The 16,828-nt window shown below is 27.7% G+C and overlaps 1 protein-coding gene across 1 annotated transcript in view; it reads left to right on the plus strand.

The window, feature by feature from the left end:
- Positions 1-16,828, plus strand: part of LOC100167562 (neuroendocrine convertase 2) — a 25,954-nt gene that overhangs the window by 7,607 nt on the left and 1,519 nt on the right. The window contains exons 3-12 of the mRNA XM_001951221.5: positions 2,257-2,361; positions 6,949-7,261; positions 7,905-7,942; positions 8,121-8,286; positions 8,580-8,755; positions 11,731-11,943; positions 12,301-12,401; positions 12,595-12,828; positions 14,625-14,789; positions 15,568-15,685. Coding sequence (XP_001951256.2) covers positions 2,257-2,361; positions 6,949-7,261; positions 7,905-7,942; positions 8,121-8,286; positions 8,580-8,755; positions 11,731-11,943; positions 12,301-12,401; positions 12,595-12,828; positions 14,625-14,789; positions 15,568-15,685 — 1,629 coding nt within the window. The remainder of the gene's footprint in view (positions 1-2,256; positions 2,362-6,948; positions 7,262-7,904; positions 7,943-8,120; positions 8,287-8,579; positions 8,756-11,730; positions 11,944-12,300; positions 12,402-12,594; positions 12,829-14,624; positions 14,790-15,567; positions 15,686-16,828) is intronic.

The raw sequence follows: 16,828 nt of genomic DNA on the forward strand, positions 1-16,828 counted from the left end.
TAATATAAACATTCAGTCAAAATGTCATGTATCTACGGTCATTTTTTTTAAAGTTACACCAAAAACCAAATTCAATTTGTGAAATATCGATTTGCGTAAAAATTCCCGTTTTTCTTAATTTTTCTTTGGTTTTTCTTGGCGCTTTTGAAAATTACTGGGAATTTTAAATTTTGACCTCCCCAATGCACCGACGATATTCACTTTCCAATCAAACAAGATACTGAAGTTGAAAATCGAAGCATTATTTCGACTACTTATCAGTGTACACAGACGCACAAAAAAAAAAAAAAAAATTAAAAAATTTAAAATTAAAAAAAAAACACACATCATTGTAAAATCAATACATTCATCGTTCCACTCAGAATCTAAAAGTATTAAAAATCATGAGATTAATGAAAATAAAATGTTGAAAATTCAAAATGTTAACAAAAATAATCTCTATAAAATGGCTATCATCAATATTGTTTCAAAAATAATTTTTTAACTTTTTTACGAAAAAATCTATTTGAATTAAAAAATAAAATATGTGAAGTCCTTGTCTCTGTGAGTCAAATAAAAAACAGATTTATGATATATTTATTATCTCAGGAGATATCGCAATGGGTAAATTTTCACTGGACATAGTAGGTATATATAGCCGCAGTTTTTTTCATAAATGTTCTATGTTCAAATTTGGACCAAATAAGATGTATAAACAAGGAATACATTTTTTTTTATTTTTTAGTAATTTAAAAATATTCTTGACCAGTGGGTTGTGGGTAATTGAAACTTTTTAAGTATATTATTATATTTTACACCAGTACTTATAATCAATGCTAATACCTAGTAAAATAATTTACCTTGATAGCAATAATTTATAATATATCATAAAATATACTTAGCAATACATCTGTCTTTGCTCAGAATCGTTTTTCGTATGCAATGAATTTTCATTAAACCCAAATTAAACACATCCATTAAAGTGACCCACAAATACTGTACAGCAGAGCGGTAACAACTTGCCCACCTATTTTTTAAATCGATCAGATACTATGTGCAAAATATTTTAACCTGCAATTGATGGAAAATGTTATAAATATTATTTGAATATTCTTAATAAATTATTATTCGATATAAATTAATATTGTTGTCACCAACATTATTTTAGTGAAAAAAGTTAGACCATCATGAATTGACTTCATAAATAGCAATCACCTCGGCAATCACTTAAGGGGAACAAAGGCTACATGATATAATATTATATAAAACATAAAAATCAAGAATGGTTGAATAAAGGTTGGTGAATTAAATGACGACAATCGTCCAAATTAATGATAATGGCGTGCTAAAAATTGACATGGGAAAAGTTTGAAAATCCAAATGTACTGCTAAGAAGAACGATTATTATGAACAAATGCACCTATATCAGAAATTCCAAAACCCGGGTTAGGGCGTTTGTTTGCGAAAAACAATGCAAAGAATACAGTTTAGGCAGCGGGTGGGACTGAGGTAACTAAAAGTAACTGTTAAGTGGGAACGAAAGTTGAGCCAGTTCTATTCGGTGTAAATTTTAATTTTCCGGAAAATTAGTAGAAAACCTGGATAGGAATTCACAGAAATTGAGTACTAAATATTCAGATTAAATGGAGGGGAGGGAGGAAGAGTCAGGATAGGCCAGATTCACATATGTGAATTCTATATGATTACTAAAACGTAAATTCATTAAATTATGTACCAAAATTATTCCTATTGTATATTGAATATTGATGGTATTAATGGCTATTAATAATTGTTATTGTTATATAGGTGTATGAACTAATAGTTTTCAAATAACAGTTTAGGCGAATATGCTAGGTGCCTAGATTTAATAATAAGTATTTATTTTAATACTATCCCATTATAATTTAAATATCAAACAATATTTAAATTATTCCATAATCTCGTGGTAGTGTGGTACTCGTATATTATGGATTTATGCCGCTGCCGAAGGTTACGTCATATGAAAATAACCATGCCCACCGTTCTGATGCCAATATAATTATTGTTTTCAATTAAATTACCAAAATTTAAACATATTTTAGTTTATACCTTTTCTAGATTGTACATGTTTTGAACAATATTATTCATAAAGTTGGGCAACTGGGATATTTAAAAATATTATATTTTCCATATTATTATAGCTAGTTCGTTGTATTTTAATGGGTAGGTGCATTATAATTTTAATTAATTTTTTCGTCAAAGCTTATTATAAATCTATTAACCAATAATATATTACAGATTCGTGGTACTAAGGATGAATTCCAATTCGTGCATCATGGATTACCAAAAATACGTGGCCGCCGTTCTCTGCCTTCAGTTTTACTTTTGAAGAAAGATCCATCTGTAAGTACATAAATGTAATCTATTATTAATCAATGTAGGTACATAACATTAGATATATATTGTCGATTTTATATTATACATTTTTAACTAAAATGTATAATATTTGTCAATATTATATAAAACAATAGCAACATGCCATAATAATTTAAATCGCTGTGGGAGCTTTTCAAATTTTATAAAACCCAAAAAAAAAATTTTAAAAAATGAGCGTTAACACAAATATTATTTAAATACAATCACATTATTTTTGTTTTCATGATGAACATATGTACCATAAATTGTATTAACTATTTAACTACCTATTGAGAATAAAATAAAATCATTCCAACTAAAAATTGTACATTGGGTCATATATTATACTAATATTTTTTCTAATAAAATTCTTGAAATATGATCTTAGAAAATTAATTCTGTATTAGAGATCCACAATCTATCATGTTATTAAAAGTATTAACTTGTATCTTTTTGGTTTTCTTATACACGTAAGCACAGCATGAATAGGTACCCTAAAGAAACGTTGCATTAAAATTGCATATACAATGCGCCGTCTTAAAAAATATCTGTTATTTTATTTTTGCTTTTTATATTTTGTGTACGTACAATAAATAATGATTATGTCATCCAGGATTGGATTAAGAGTTTTGGTTCCTTTGTATTTTATATTGACAATTATTGTGATGATATCCACATGTTTACAGTTTTGACATAATAATTTGATTTATTAACCTATAATATAGTGTCTATCATTATTCGCTTAATATGATCATTAATCACTATTATTAGATACTAACCACCATTGTCCATTACATACAATTAGTATATTATATTATTAACATGATGTTGCATATTATACTACAGGGATGACTAAACCACGTTTTCGTCAATGTCATAGACTATTCGAGCTTGCGTCTTATTATTAATAGGTACTAAGTACTTATTATTCCCTTTCCTGGTCTTCATATTATTTTTCGTTTATTGTACGGCTCGCGACTCTTATCGCTGCCTACCTTTAATATACTATATCATTCACATAGTATTTTACTACAGTTTATATACTTTTTGTTAATTAAGTCTTAGTTAGGACCAGATTAAGAATTTTGGGATCCCGAGGCTATTGCTTATAGCACCTCCATAGTTTATAATGTTTTTAATTTAGGTATGGAAAGTGTCCCTTAAGGCTTAAGATTAATTACGAAGAAATCATTAATATTCACATAGCAAACACAGCAAACCTGAACATTTCCTAAAGTATTTTAAGCTAATTTGTAATATTTTAGCAGGGGTTCAGCCCCCCTCCCTAAATCTTAAACGATATTTGCGCTTATGGATATTATACATTACATTTATTTAATTTAAATGGAACAGTTGGAAATCTTGAATTATTTTGATAACAAGCCACAATGAATACACATAAATATTAATAATATGAAATAAATCTATACATGCTCATGTATAAAGCAGAATAATATTTATAGATAATAATTTGTGAAAATCAAAATTTAACTAATTGTTAAAACTTGTAATATTAAACAAAAATATAGATTCATAGGAAAATATTTAATTATCTTTAATAGGTACCAATCATAATTTATTAGGTAACTATTTAATTACTTATATTAGCTGCATTTACCAAGTTATCTTTATTTATAACTTAATTTTTTAACTGAAAATTTACTTTGTAGTGTGTGTATATTTGTTCATCTTCTATAGACTCAAAAACTATTGAATATTAAAAATCGAATATTATTTTGTTTATTTATAGGGTTGCCATTAGTTACAGATAATCTTTATACATATAATTATACTGTACGTGTGTTGTGATTGACCTCCTTTTAAACGGTTGGACCGATTTGAATGAATTTTTTTGTATGCGCTTGGGTGACGCCCCGGATTATTTAGATTCACAAATCATCCCCCTGGGTCCAACCAGGGAATGTGCTCAAACGGGGATTTAGAGGTTTACTGTGGAAATTTTTGTTTATAAATGGTTGCCATGGGTTTTAAAACTATTGTAATAATAATTATTGGTTGCCGTGAAATCATTGCATTCATTCAATATCAATTTTTTGTACGCTGTGATTTGATATTATGTATCGCTATTACGTAAATATTGAGCGTATTATACTCACATATAAGTTACGTATACATAAAACAATGCCACCATCTTCATGGACGAGGATGAAATATTGGTCGATAGACTTGCATTCACAATGACATTCATAATTAGTGCAGCCGTTTAGGAGGAGTTCTGTGACATACTTGGTATAACTTTGATACTTTAGAGTTAAATTATAAAGTTACGTACAAAAAGTACGGGGTCCGCGATCTACCTCATTTTCATTTCAAATTTATATAGTTAGATGAATGTTTGTGGGTAGATTAGACTTCTGGAAAGAAAATGGGCTAAATTAAAAAGGGTTAAACTTCGTTTTTTTTACTCATCGGATTTTAGTACAGTTAGGTTAGGTTAGGATTTTGTATTAATTGATTATATTAATCCACGGTAGGTGGAATTAACTTAAAACGACAAACTTAGTATAACTTTGATACTTTAGAGTTAAATCATTCACTTACGTAAAACAGCACGGGGTCCGCGATCTACCGCAGGTAGATTGCTTACATGATAATACAATGCTGCGAATCAGAATTTTATTCTAGGCAACAGAAAAGTTAAGATACATTTTGAACACCATACACTGAATATTAAATAACGAATTGAACAAAGTTTGAGTCAACAGAGTTGGTACATTTAAGGGGAAACGAAGTGCATTGAATCAGCTAGTACAGGGGTCGGCAACCTGCGGCACGCGAGCCACATGTGGCTCTTTCGATCTTAAGTAGCGGCTCTCCAGTTCCACATACAAAATTAATATTGTATGTTCAAAAACAATATTTTATAATATAAAAAACATTATATTATTTTTGTTGCTTTTGGAAATATGAAATAATACTAGGATTAAATATATAATCGTGAATAATACACAACAACAATAACTTGATAGTAGCACAGACAGGCTATTGTAGTAAAATGTTTATTATAGTACATGCCGTTAAAACCGATAACTAATACAATAACGTTACAACTAATTAGTCATACGATGAGTTAACAATGCGAACAAAGTCCAAACAAATACGATACATTTTACGACTTATTTTGCTCGACGAATTGACATAAATGCCGAAAACTCGTCGTCAATCAGTCCGTACACGGCGTGGATGACGTTACGCATATGTGTTAATTTAATGCCTGTATCGTCACTATATTTTGTTTTTTCGCTCATTGTTTCAACTTAGAAAAGAAGACGATTTGGAAATAAATTATTTTTACACATGTAATATATTAAAATCAGTAAAATATAGCTATTCAAATTAAAAAAAATACGAATAATTTTAGTGGCTCAATTGTGTATAGGTATTGTAACTTTTGGCTCTTCCGTCAAAAAAGGTTGCCGACCCCTAAGCTAGTACAATATAGTTGTTAATACTTATTATGATTGGATATAATTTGCAGTATTAAATTTTGTCATTTCGGCTATATTTAGTATTTTATATATGAATGTAAAATTGATACGTTAAGTTATAAAAGTAAGAAAATAATTTTGAAAAATATGTGGATGGTATGTAAGTGGTTTACGATTTACTTGTGAAAATTTCGAAAAATATTATGTTGAAAAAAGTTGTAAGCATTCAAATAAATTTACTCAAAAAAAAAAAAAAAAATTATATTTAAAATATTAACTACCTAGACTTAAATAAACGTTTATAACATAAAAATTTTCTTTAAAATTACCCAAGTATATAAGATTTACAAATTGGTTATTTTGAACTTTACCAAAAAATATATAACATTTATAATTCTTAATTAACAGTTTAAAAAAATAAAATAACACAATTGTATACCGTACTTGTAGCGCGTACGTCTATAAACAATATTAATTTTTTTTTAAATATTGATTAATTTGATTTAAAGTTATTTTATTTCTCAGATGTTCCTATTACACCTTGTATATTGGAGGCAATGTGTATTGCTGGGCTTATAGAATTAAAAATATATTCGACCGATTTTGAGTATTCGTGTGAGGTTAAGATAATAAATTTAACCAGTTATTTTGGGGTGACTTCAATAAAATATTCTATATCAATAATAATATTAATAATATTAAAATCATAACTGCATATTCGTTTATTTCTGCTGGCAAAAATGTTACTGTTACATTTTGTTATTATAGTTATTATCTATCCACCGCAGGTTTGTCCTTCTGGCCTTCTTAATTTTATTTATCCCCGAGCAACGCCATGCAATACAGCTAGTAGTTTTTACTTTCTAGAAACAAGCTACACATTAAAAAATAGCTTTGCAATAATATAGCAGTCTTCTACTCTTCTAGATACAAAATATCAAAACATGTATCTAAGATCAAACAACACTTTCACCGAGTTTGAAGAAAATAGTGTTTGTTTCTTTACAATATTATAATATAATTAACATACACTTTTAAAAACTTTGAAATGACACTCATTTTTTAAAAGTATTAATATTGAAAATAACTGCAGTACATTTAAACAAATATATATAAACATTTTCAGGTTAAATCTGTTCATCAGCAACCAGGATTCAAGAGAGTGAAACGTGGGTATAAACCATATATCCCATCTTTATACTTGAATAGAGATGAATTTATTGCAAGTCAATATAGACAATATCCTGTTAAGCCAATTGAAATCGATGAAGATCTGGATCGTTATGGTAAGTTACCAATGGATCCATTATTCAAGGAGCAATGGTATCTGAGAAATACAGGACAAAACGGTGGTAAACCAAAATTGGATTTAAATGTTCGAGCCGCTTGGGCTCAAGGGGTATCAGGCAAGAACGTAACTACAGCTATAATGGATGACGGTAAGAAGATGTCTTAGTTTCTAAATTAGCTCATGAAAAAAAAATGTAGAATATGAATATTGGATATTCTACAAAAAATTTATTTTTATTTAAATAAATCTTGACCATTGAAAGTTCAATTTCTAGAAGAAATTTCTGATCTGAAAATAGATTCCACTTTATTATGTTAGTTTTGGATTTTTGATACATAACTCTCTCATGAATATTACACATTCCTATCTATTTATCTATATATATATACATAGTATATTTTAGAAATATTTCAAACCAAAATTAAAATATATTCAAAAAAACTTATGTAATAAAGTCAATTTATAATAATTGTATACTTCATAAAAATTGGGAATATTTTACACACTTACAGTGTTAGGTACACTAACATTATTAGGTAGACAAACTACTATCGTACTTATAACTTTCAACAAATTTTAATTTGATATGATCACAAATAAAAACTTTTCATTTAATTTAAGTTTAATTTCTGATTTACATTATAATTTATACATGCAATAATACACTATCTAATTTTTCTAATGTAATACTGTTGTATATAAATCTGTTGAGTAATTTAATGTTAACTTAAATCTAATCATAAAACTGTCAAATACCTAGTTGATGAGTTTTTGTTCTTTTGTATATACAGGAGTGGATTATACACACGAAGATCTAAAATATAATTACGTGAGTAGTATCAAAATAATTGACCTAGCATGTAAAATAAAATATTAAATGGAATTTATGCAAAAATGTACAACTGTTTGTTACTGTCCCTACCGTAAAATACCTGTCACCTATTTTCAACAATTCCAAATCATATCTTATGTTCTGCTACTAATTTCATTAATATTATATCGTTTAGAACGCACGAGCTAGCTACGATTTCAGTTCAAATGATCCATACCCATATCCTAGGTATACCGATGATTGGTTCAACAGCCATGGTACACGGTGTGCCGGGGAAGTGGCAGCTGCACGTGATAATGGTGTATGTGGTACTGGTGTGGCATATGACTCGAAAATCGCTGGTAAGTACTTGGATTTGTTGGGTTTATATAGAACAATCAATACCTACAGCAATACGTAATGTAATGTGTGGGTATATTGTATTTTTTTTATATATCTATACATGTTGCGTACCTATGGTGTTGATTGTGGGGGGAAAAGTTTCTAAACATATTGTACGTTTTCAAGTTGATGAGTTAACGTTGTGATATTCTCACATGTTGTATATGGTAAAATACTAAATAGTTACTGATTCAACTAGTTCTTGTTTAATAAACTATAGATATTGCTTATATAATATATCCTATCGCTGCAGGGATCCGGATGCTCGATCAACCGTACATGACGGATCTTATCGAAGCCAATAGTATGGGCCACGAACCAGATTTGATTGATATTTACAGCGCCTCTTGGGGACCTACAGATGATGGGCGAACAGTAGACGGGCCTCGTAACGCTACTATGCGAGCTATAGTCCGTGGCGTTAATGAAGTGAGTCATACATAGATAAAACTAAATAATATAAACATATATAAATATATTATTTAAGCAGATAAGTTAGTGTAAAAATAAACATTATAATACTATATAGGTATATGTGTAAGCCAGTGGCGTATTTAGGAATTTTGATAGGGAGGGGGATAAAATATATAATAATAGATACACTCAATGAATACGAATATAATATACATTTTTAAAATCCCCTAACCTATTGAGATTAGTGTGGATCAAGGTGAAATAAGAATTAACACAAATTGTATAATACCTAATAGCATTTATTATAAATTCATACTAAAAATCCCGTTTTTAATACGATAAACAAAAAAAATAGCTTTATAATACAAAATCCCGTTTTCTATTTTTTTGGATGCTCAGTTCATCGATAACCTTATCTGGCATGATTATTGTATTGATTGGTGACATGCAAATAAAGCCAACACATTAAGGGTCCGTATTACAATAGTTAAACTAATGTTGAACCACGGAATTCGACTGGTAAAATCAGTTGGTTAAGCGTAACCGAGTCAGAGACTGGAACCTTGATGATTTTTATGGTTCCGGTTCCTATTCGGTTTCTAGTAAAGCTAAAATTTCGGTTTCGGTTCATATTCGGTTCTTAAAAAATAAAAAAATTGTGACCTGATTTGGTTTTTTACTTATGTAAAAAAATGTGTCAAGTAAAAGTATTGGTCCCAGTAAGGTTCTGTTTTTCAAATTAATTTAAATAAGGGTTCCGGTGAAGTTTCGGTATTAAAATGTATTTAAATAACGGTTTCGGTGTGGTTCCCTGAACCGAGGTTTAAACTATGATTGTAAAACCCTAAGGCCCTAATTGGCTAAGTCGGCTATAATAAACAAAGTATATAATAATTACTCATTAATTTATAGTTATTATTCAATATTAGATAGGAAAATTGATAAAATATTTACTTCTGTCATACTATTCATTAAGTATTATTTAATACTTAATAAAAACTTGAAAAACATCGTTCAATTGTATAGCAGTTGATACAGGCAAAGTACAAAATATTTTCAAGAATCCATGAATATTTGGATAAAACTCTTTATCACAAACATCTAAAACATGTAACACAGAGGTGAATACAATGTTTTCAGTCACTAAAAATAAACCCATGCCCTATGGTAAATCTACAGTCTTCATGGTAATTTTGTTTTATTTACCGACCATTTATCGGGTTTATTATAAACACTCATGCATGAAAAATAATTCACAGAAAATTCAAAAATACAGTATACCATACCACCATAGAGGTATATGTTTTTCAGATATACCTATTTAAAACTTAAAAGTAGTATCATATTGAGAAATATAGAAAATAAGTAAACTTAACTTTACAAAAAAAAAAAGTAAATGGGGGGATCTATCCCCCATACACCCCCCCACCCGTAAATACGCCACTGGTGTAAGCATATAGAAATTATATTATAAATGTAAATTAACTTTAAAAATTGTTACATTCATGACATTTATGTGCCAACATACGTAGGAATCTGTTCTGAACTTTTCCTAATCTTTTATTAAAGTAATTTTAATTAATATTCCAAATCAAAGACCCGTATTCAAGGATAGACCGTACAAGTGAAGAATAAAGGACTCGTAAGCATGTAAGGTCGTTGGGCTCCCAACAATTACGTTTTAAAAATCCAAAAACACGGAGTGCTTTATTACATGTTATGTTGATATGTTCAGTAAGCGTTAGATCTTTTGAAAAAGTAATACCCAAGTTTTTAAAAGTAGTTACTATATAAAGTTTACAATTATTAATGTAATACTGTGAAATTATGTTTTTATTATGTCTAGTAAAAAACTAAAAAAAGCAGGTAAGTGGATGTCGTTCTGCTGTACAGTAGATTACAAGTGGGTCATTGTATAATGGTTGTATTAAATTTGAATTCAATAATATAATATCATTGTATAAGAAAAATGATTCTGAGCGGAGACGGTTTGTCAGTCTGGATATTTTATATTGTTATTACCTATTTATTTTATCATGTAGGTAATCAAGTTGAACTAATATTAAAATATTACAATTTTTTATTCGTTTCTATTGTGATAAACAAAGCGTTAGAAATTAAAATCCCATTTTTAGCGTTTTTTCGTAATTTTTCGGTGGTTTTTCCAGTGGCATTAAATAACTTTTGAGAAAATCGAAAAATGACCTCTTTAAAGTACCATCTTGATCCAATTTGCTAAAAGATAAAGTACTATATGTTGAAATCGAAACACTCCTTCTGGAAGAAATTTTGTATACAGGATATAAAAAGAAAAATAAAAAAAAATAAACACCATTGTAAAAACAATAACTCAGTCGCTCCGCTCAGAATCTAAAATGGAAACTGAAAATTCCGTAAACAGCTCAAAATAAGTCATAATATTTGGAAAATGTTATGGTGTATAGAAAATGCTAATATAAACATTCATTCAAAATGTCATGTACCTACAGTCACTTGTTTTAGAGTTGCACCAAAAACTAAAATCGATTTTTTCGAAAACAGATTTTGCATGAAAATTCCCGTTTTTCCTTGATTTTTCTTTTGTTTTTCACGGCGCTTTTGAAAACTACAAGAAAATTTTTACTTTTGACCCCCCCCCCACCCTCCCAAAGTACCAACTAGATTCACTTTCCTATCAGAAAAGATACTATTGAAGAAAATCTGAGCATTTTTACTGTCCTAAAAGGGGATGACAGACACAAAAAAAATTTAAAAATTTAAAAAAAAAACACACATCATTGTTAAATCAATACATTCATCACTTCGCTCAGAATCTAAAAAATGTATTTGTATTTTCATTCTATTGGCAAGATCATATTATTAAATGTAACTTTTTAAATGTTTTAATAAATTCTACCAAGTCACATATTATATATTTGCTAGGTATTGATTTTTAATCATTTTTTCTAATTACTACAATAAAGATATTTAAGAATAAGTGTATTTTTAAGGGTCGTCGTGGGAAGGGTAATATATACGTGTGGGCTAGCGGTGATGGTGGGGAGGCTGATGACTGCAACTGTGATGGATATGCCGCTAGCATGTGGACGATATCGATAAATTCAGCTATAAACGATGGACAGAATGCTCATTATGACGAGAGTTGTTCAAGCACACTGGCATCAACTTTCAGCAATGGCGCCAAAGATCCCAATACTGGAGTAGTAAGTATTCTGTTTATGAATCATAAAACAAGAATCTTTAATATTATAGTCATGGATAATAATATACAAGTTAAGTTACAATCACTATAAATGTGTATTGCTTACAGACAATTGTTTAATGTTTATAGATAATTACTTTAATTAAATAATTCTTATACACATAATAAAAGAGGCAAATATTAATATAAAATCTTAATATTTTACTAAATTATCATGATTATTTGCAGTATTTCAGCATGTATAATGTAAACTGAATAGGTACAATAAATAATTATTAAAAATTAAAATCAAGTTGTAAAATCTATATATTATGTTATTTATATACTATATTGGTACCTACGTCTTAACGTTTTTTAGGCGACTACAGATTTGTATGGTAAATGTACTAAATCTCACAGTGGAACATCAGCTGCTGCACCGGAAGCTGCAGGCGTGTTCGCTTTAGCCCTGGAAGCAAAGTATGTATATTCTATTCTAATATAGTATTATTATATTATGTACTAGGTACTTTAATCTCAATAATTATAATATATCCAATGAATTTTGATTAAAATTTATCCAATGAAATTTATAATTATTGCGTTTATTTATGTTTATAATATTTTGATTTTGATGATTAATTATTGTATTGTACCTACAAATATTTAACAGCCCAGATTTGACTTGGAGAGATATACAACACTTGACCGTATTGACTTCAAAACGAAATTCTTTATTTGACGCCAAACGTAGATTTCAGTGGACAATGAACGGTGTGGGCTTGGAATTTAATCATTTGTTTGGATTTGGGGTGCTTGATGCTGGAGGTATGGTCTCACTTGCCCGACAGTGGCATACTGTACCCGCTAGATATCATTGTCAAGGAGGATCACATACGAATATCAGGTAATCATATTGTAATTTTGTTATACAATATACATAGTCTCAACAATACAACCTACGCCAATGTTTGTAAATTTTGTTTCTTATTTATCGCATTTATATATTCAGTTAGAACTTAAACAATTAGTTTTATAAGATTTAGGAACTTAAGGAGTAATACATATAAAAGAGTAGGTTGATATTATACTGTTTTTGATACAGCTACTTATCAAGGTGCATATTAAATTAAATGTATGTATACTTATTTTTTAGTAATTAGTAATTAATTACCTTAATATGTTATTAATTTATTAGGCCAAATTGTCAAATAACAAATTTTATTCGAGTTGTATTATTTTAAATTTTAAATTCAACAATGATGATATATTTATATATGAATATATTAATTTGTTAATATATATATCTACTTATATGATACACGTATTATAAGAAATTATTATTTTTTAGTAATAATTAATAAGTTAATAGAAAAACCCAGAGATGGAAAACGTTTTTGATTAACGTTTTTTAAAACGTTATGTTTCTATATTGTTTTTGATTAACGTTTTTAAAAACGTCATATTTCTATATTGTTTTTGATTAATGTTTTTAAAAACGTTATTTTCCTATTGTTTCCAAATAACGTTTTTGATAATATATTTTTTTTTATATTATATTCTTATAACTTATAACTTTTAACTTTTAAGTTATAATAGTTTGAAGCTACACGCTTCTACAAAATCTTTCATGCCCGTCTACAAACATACCAAAACCCACTCATTAAAAACCTATCCGGCTATCCACCCAAACATTACCTGGCTATCCCAGGCGTCGTTAAAAAAGGAGCTGGTGTCGTTACTTGTTAGGGAACTTTCTAATATGAAAGATGAAAAAAAGAAATTAAAAAAAAAAATCAGTATATATAATATATAGTTAGATTCATACAACATTCAGTCAAGTGCCACTAGTGGATGGCTTCTTATCACGTATTTCATATGTATTTTAACCTTTATCAAATATGCTAATTGTGCATAAATGTACAGATTGTATATATTATTGTGTAAAATTTAAAAAAAAAAGTTTTAATAGTAACGCGCAATATAGAAATGCACTTAAAAGTTGAAAATTAAAATTAATTATTATATATATATATATAAACAATATTATCAAAAACGTTATTTGGAAACAATAGGAAAATAACGTTTTTAAAAACGTTAATCAAAAACAATTTATATTATATATATTGTATATATTATAATCTTATAAGTTATAACTTATAAAACTTAACTTTTAAGTTATAATAGTAACGCGCAATATAGAAATGAACTTAAAAGTAAAAAATAAAAATGAATTATTTTTAATATTTAAATTTTAAATCAAAATTAGAGGACTCAACATTTTTAATTTCAAATTAAAATATTTTTAAAGTTAAAGATTAAAAGTTAAAGACAAGTGAAAGTTTTTTCAAAATTTTTTTTTGTTTAAATATTCTAATAATGTGTGATATTATAATTTATTTTCGTTTTCGATTTTGTTATTAAATTTTTTTTGGTTTTTGGGATTTTTTGTTATCGTTTTCAATTGTTTTTTTGTTTTTGTTTTATTTATAGTTTTCGATTTTTGTTTTTTTTTTCGTTTTCGTTTTATTAGTTGTTTTCGTTTTTTGTTTTTTTCCGTTTAAAATGTTTTTTAAAAACGTTTACCATCCCTGGAAAAACCATTTATCAAGTAAGTACAGGGTGTTTAATTCTCGCCTTTAATTAATTACGTTTAGCAAAGTAGTTGGTCAAGTCAAATATTAAAATATTATTTTATTAAAGGAAATTTACAACTAAGTCAGGCATTATATTGAAATTGAATACTGATGCATGCCGTGACACCGATACCCATGTCAAATACCTCGAACACGTACAAGCTGTAATCACACTCAATGCTTCAAGACGTGGTGACGTTGAACTTTTTTTGACATCTCCGATGGGCACAAGGTATTTAATTAATCAACGATCTGTCGAAGATATAATTATAAAAAAATTTACCAAATTAGGTAGGTAACTGGCATATAAATAATTTAAATAATTTATAAATAAAAATCAACTATCTTGAAATTATTATTTTTCATTTCTTAGTATTACAAAATGTCCGTTTATAATATTTTATGTGTATGTAATACTCCTAATAACTAAAATATATCATATTGATAATGCACGTAGGCCGTAGGGAACTAAGGAATAATAATAGCATTTATTATAATCATAATATTTATAATCAACGATAATAATTATTAAATACACTAATTCTAAAATGTACAAGATAGGTATCAAATATTTGGTTTATACTAAAATTCTATATAGGTATAGTAACTACAATACAGTACTTGCATATTCAAAACACTGTTGGTCAACTAAGGCAACTGCAGAAATATTGAACAAATTTTCAATTTACACATATTTAAAAAATTAAAAATGTTAACCTAGGTACCAATATATATTTATACAAGGCATAGGTTAAAATAGGGGGGGGGGGATTTATGGGATAAGCTACCCCAAAAATGTCCATATCCCTCCCAAACATTTCCTACATTTTGTTTTAAGCTTATTTAATATTATCAAAGTAAGACTTTAGCCCCCTCCTCCCAAATCCCAAATGCTATTTGCGCCTATGATACAGGATATCCGATAAATGTATCAATTTAACATTTTTACGTACATAATAATAACTTATAAGAAATAATGGTACATTTTTAATATGTGTGTATATTTATAGATCGATGATATTAAGTAGAAGACCTAATGATGACGACCGAAGAGATGGATTTACAAAATGGCCATTTATGACAACGCATACATGGGGTGAATATCCGTGGGGCGAATGGATACTCGAGGTAAATAATAATTATACAAAATTATTTTACTTTAAATATGTTTATATAAATCTTTAAAAATACATTTTCAAGCCTCGACTAAAAAATTGAAGTTTTTATACATTTTTAAATACAAAATATTTTAGAATTTGACGTGTTTAGTTGTAGTTTTGACAATTGTTGTCGAAATTTGAACTTGAAATGCTTATAAAAAGAAATCAATTTGAAATATTTATATATTTAGGAATGTTTTGAATAATATATAGGTAATTAAGTACTTACCTATTATATTATATGATTTAATGTAATATCTCGCCTATTTTTTAGAAGACAAGGAGTGCCAAAATTCTTAATACGCAACTGACTTAAACACATTATTATGCAATGTACAGAAACACTGACGATTATATTATATTGAATTATGGACGATATAGTATTATATACCTAATATAGGTAGTTATTATAACATATATTGATATATTATACCATGATATCAAATATTCTTTTAATCCTATAAGAATTTATTTCGATAAATAAACGTGTGGTTAATATTATTATTGTGTCGTATTTTGGCATTTTTTCCCTTCTGTTTGATTGCATCTGTGCAGCTCAACCGGGTTGCAGTCACGTATACCTACCAGGACCATATTTACCATAAGGCAGGATAGACAACTGCCTATGGGCTCCGTTATTAGAGGGCCTCAGATTTTTTTGAACATTATTTTTTTTTGAGTTCTACTTTTATCGTATAAAATAAATATAAGAAACATATAATATTTCAAAAAAAATAATTAATTATTCCTTATCAGCGTAAAATGTAAATGAAAATAAATAAAAGTCTATTTTTAATAAGAAATAATTGATAACTTAGGTTTACTATCAATAGAAAGCGATCTTACATCATTTTTAAACTTCGATGACATAATAAATGAATTTGCTTTAAAAAAAGCAAATAAAGTAATATTATAAAATAGCTTATTCATTATTTCTATTATAAATATAAACATGTGTTATTTATTACAGTTAATAAATAATATAAAAAAAATAAATGTTTAATTTTGTTTTCAATATCAATAATAAATATATATATATACCGGGTGATTTTTTTATCATGGAACACTCACTATTTCAAAAAGTGTAAACTTTTTTGAAAATATTTTTTTA

The sequence above is a fragment of the Acyrthosiphon pisum genome, chromosome X (assembly GCF_005508785.2).
Source record: "Acyrthosiphon pisum isolate AL4f chromosome X, pea_aphid_22Mar2018_4r6ur, whole genome shotgun sequence".
In the NCBI taxonomy this organism is placed as follows: domain Eukaryota; kingdom Metazoa; phylum Arthropoda; class Insecta; order Hemiptera; family Aphididae; genus Acyrthosiphon; species Acyrthosiphon pisum.